The following is a 604-nucleotide window of genomic DNA, read 5'->3' on the forward strand; positions in this document are numbered from 1 at the left end:
TTCAATTTCACAGTACCATATATCATTTAAAATTTAAGACCATATATACTCAACAAGACACGACAGTGAAATGTAAACATACCAACAGCCCTAATCATGCAATGAACCTACCTAATTTTTCCTTGAGGTCACCATCATGCTGCAAGACTGTGAGAGCCACTAGTGCCTGGACAAGCATGACTGCAGTGCTTATACTGACAACAGATGCATGGAAGTTTGAGATATAGCGGAACACCACAGACACCAACTCCTCTTTTCCCATTCCACTCACTGCTTCTCCTTCCAGTTTCTTACCAATGGTTTTCAGAACAACTAGGGGAAAAAAAAAAAAAGTTGACCAATTTGAAGTAAAGAGTATATAAAAGTACTATCATGCACTTAGAGCGGATATCTAACCAACAATATTTATTTTATACTAAATCATATCTTTCTATATTCTCATCAGTTTTTTTTTTCTTTTTCTTCATTAAGAATAAAAATCATCAGAATATTGGGTAAACAAGAACCAATTGACTGACGAGGCAAGCATGTGGACTTTTTGAGATGAAACTTTTGAGTATCACTAATTGTCCAACCCATGCAAGTAGAAACAAAGACATAAAAC

At 35.3% G+C, this 604-nt stretch overlaps 1 protein-coding gene across 1 annotated transcript in view; it reads right to left on the reverse strand.

Moving 5' to 3' along the window:
* Positions 1–604, reverse strand: part of LOC119589256 (Fanconi anemia group D2 protein-like) — a 52,010-nt gene that overhangs the window by 2,593 nt on the left and 48,813 nt on the right. Inside the window, 1 exon segment of the mRNA XM_037937872.1 lies at positions 112–312. Coding sequence (XP_037793800.1) covers positions 112–312 — 201 coding nt within the window.

The sequence above is a fragment of the Penaeus monodon genome, chromosome 25, assembly GCF_015228065.2.
Source record: "Penaeus monodon isolate SGIC_2016 chromosome 25, NSTDA_Pmon_1, whole genome shotgun sequence".
Classification (NCBI taxonomy): Eukaryota; Metazoa; Arthropoda; class Malacostraca; order Decapoda; family Penaeidae; genus Penaeus; species Penaeus monodon.